This window comes from Eurytemora carolleeae, unplaced genomic scaffold (assembly GCF_000591075.1).
Source record: "Eurytemora carolleeae unplaced genomic scaffold, Eaff_2.0 scaffold3205, whole genome shotgun sequence".
NCBI lineage: Eukaryota > Metazoa > Arthropoda > Copepoda > Calanoida > Temoridae > Eurytemora > Eurytemora carolleeae.
In genome coordinates, this window is record NW_019399088.1 from 1 (window position 1) to 2,063 (window position 2,063).

General features: G+C 33.4%; 1 protein-coding gene across 1 annotated transcript; it reads right to left on the reverse strand.

Moving 5' to 3' along the window:
• Positions 1 to 11: 11 nt before the first annotated feature.
• Positions 12 to 1,299, reverse strand: LOC111717704 (chitin biosynthesis protein CHS5). The gene is made up of 2 exons (XM_023493182.1): positions 1,205 to 1,299; positions 12 to 1,126 (listed from the first exon to the last, which is right to left on the reverse strand). Exon 2 carries the CDS (start codon positions 1,103 to 1,105, stop codon positions 656 to 658), a length of 450 nt encoding a protein of 149 aa, XP_023348950.1. The 5' UTR covers positions 1,106 to 1,126; positions 1,205 to 1,299; the 3' UTR covers positions 12 to 655.
• Between the last annotated feature and the right edge of the window lie 764 nt (positions 1,300 to 2,063).

A 2,063-nucleotide genomic window follows, 5' to 3' on the forward strand; every position in this document is an offset into this window, starting at 1 on the left:
CTTCTTTAAACCCAGTTTTTTGTTATTAACTGTTTCCACTTCTTTAAACCCAGTTTTCTGTTATTAACTGTTTCCACTTCTTTAAACCCAGTTTTATGTTATTAACTGTTTCTACTTCTTTAAACCCAGTTTTCTGTACTTTGCTGTTTCCATTTCTTTAAACCCAGTTTTCTGTTATTAACTGTTTCCATTTCTTTAAACCCAGTTTTCTGTTATTCACTGTTTCCACTTCTTTAAACCCGGTTTTCTGTTATTAAATATTTCCACTTCTTTAAACCCAGTTTTCTGTTCTTAACTGTTTCCATTTCTTTAAACCCGGTTTTCTGTTATAAACTGTTTCCAATTCTTTAAACCCAGTTTTATGTTATTAACTGTTTCTACTTCTTTAAACCCGGTTTTCTGTTATTAACTGTTTCCATTTCTTTAAACCCAGTTTGCTGAATGTTTGCCTTATTGCTTCCCCTTCAAATGCTTTCTTATTTTCCTCTCTTTGCTCTTTGCTCATAGCCTCATGTTAGCTATAGCTGTCCAAACGGCTGGACCTTATTAGCTAAAATTTTTTGAGAGAACCCGTGGGCTTCCCGGGGATAACATAGGCTCAAATTATTTTTGTTAAAATGTTATCTACAGGGAACACCGGGCATTTTAGCTAAAATCATGATTTAATACCAAGCGCCAGTAAATGACGGAAGTAACTTTGAGTAATATTATACACCAGGACAACGCCAGGTTCTCCGGATAGTTTAAAATAAAGAAAATGAAGAATCCCTGAAATGGGAGAAACATTGTCACAATGTTCTGATGTATTCCTCATATCATCAGAAGTATTGATGGTTTCTGTCAAAATTCTTGTATCAGAATCTTGATCAGGAATATCAGAATCTTGAACAGGAATATCAGAATCTTGGTCAGGAATATTAGACTCTTGATCAGGAATATCAGAATCTTGGTTAGGAATATCAGAATCTTGATCAGGAATATCAGAATCTTGGTTAGGAATATCAGAATCTTGAACAGGAATATCAGAATCTTGGTCAGGAATATTAGACTCATGATCAGGAATATCAGACTCTTGTTCAGGAATATCGGATAAAGATAAATCCATTTTCAGTTTACCAACATTCAACTAAACATTTTGATTTAATTCATTAAAAAATATATAAATTTTTTATTTTTTAGCTGGGTGAGTTTTATCATATAATACCTCTGAGTCATCTTGATCTGGTTCTTTAGCAGAGTATTCTAGCAGATCAGAGCTCAGTGTTCTGCAGCACTTTAATATATTATATCAAGGGGGCGTATACAGGAGGAGGCATATAAAGGGTTGTCAGTGGCGTACACAAGGGGGGCAGTAGTCCTCTTGCCCCCCCTGGGAGTTCCAGGGGGGCCCTGACCCCCCCTTGGAAAATACAAAATTAAAAGGAAACTACGTTTAAAAAGCAACAACTGACAATGACAAAGACTAAGGATTTGCCTAAATTCACTGTTAATACAAAATTTTAAGATACAGAGCGTCCCATATCATATTAGATTATCTCCTATCTTCAACGCCAAAATACGCACATAATACTCAAAAATCTAGCATTTTCTGCCCTTATTAATTTTTTAAAAATGATTCATTCTTCTTAAATTTTCTGATTTATCCCCCAAATCGTAATTTAGACCCATTGACGCGGTCTAATTTGATGTGGGACACCCTGTATTTAAAACTAAATTAGATAAGTGTATGTCGTCCTTACTTAGGTCGTCTTTTACCAAGATCGCCCTACGGAGTACACTATACATACACTCCGTCAGTCACGGAGGAGGTAGAACCTTAGAAGGCGCGAAATTTATAATAAACATTTACGTAATACATATTAAAGAATTTGAAATTGGTTATGTAGTTACATTAAATATGTTTTAAACGTAAATTATTTATAGTAAAATTTAAATGTTTTCGTCCTATGCAAATATTTGTTTTAACCCACATTTTGATTTATTTTGTAATTTGTTACATAATCTATTTTAAAAATTTCAGAAGAAATTTAGTTGATTAGTGAAAATATAATTTTTTAATGATG

What these genes read in the sequence shown, in the direction of transcription:
- LOC111717704 (XM_023493182.1), bottom strand. Translation starts at nt 1,105, where the DNA reads ATGGATTTATCTTTATCCGATATTCCTGAACAAGAGTCTGATATTCCT.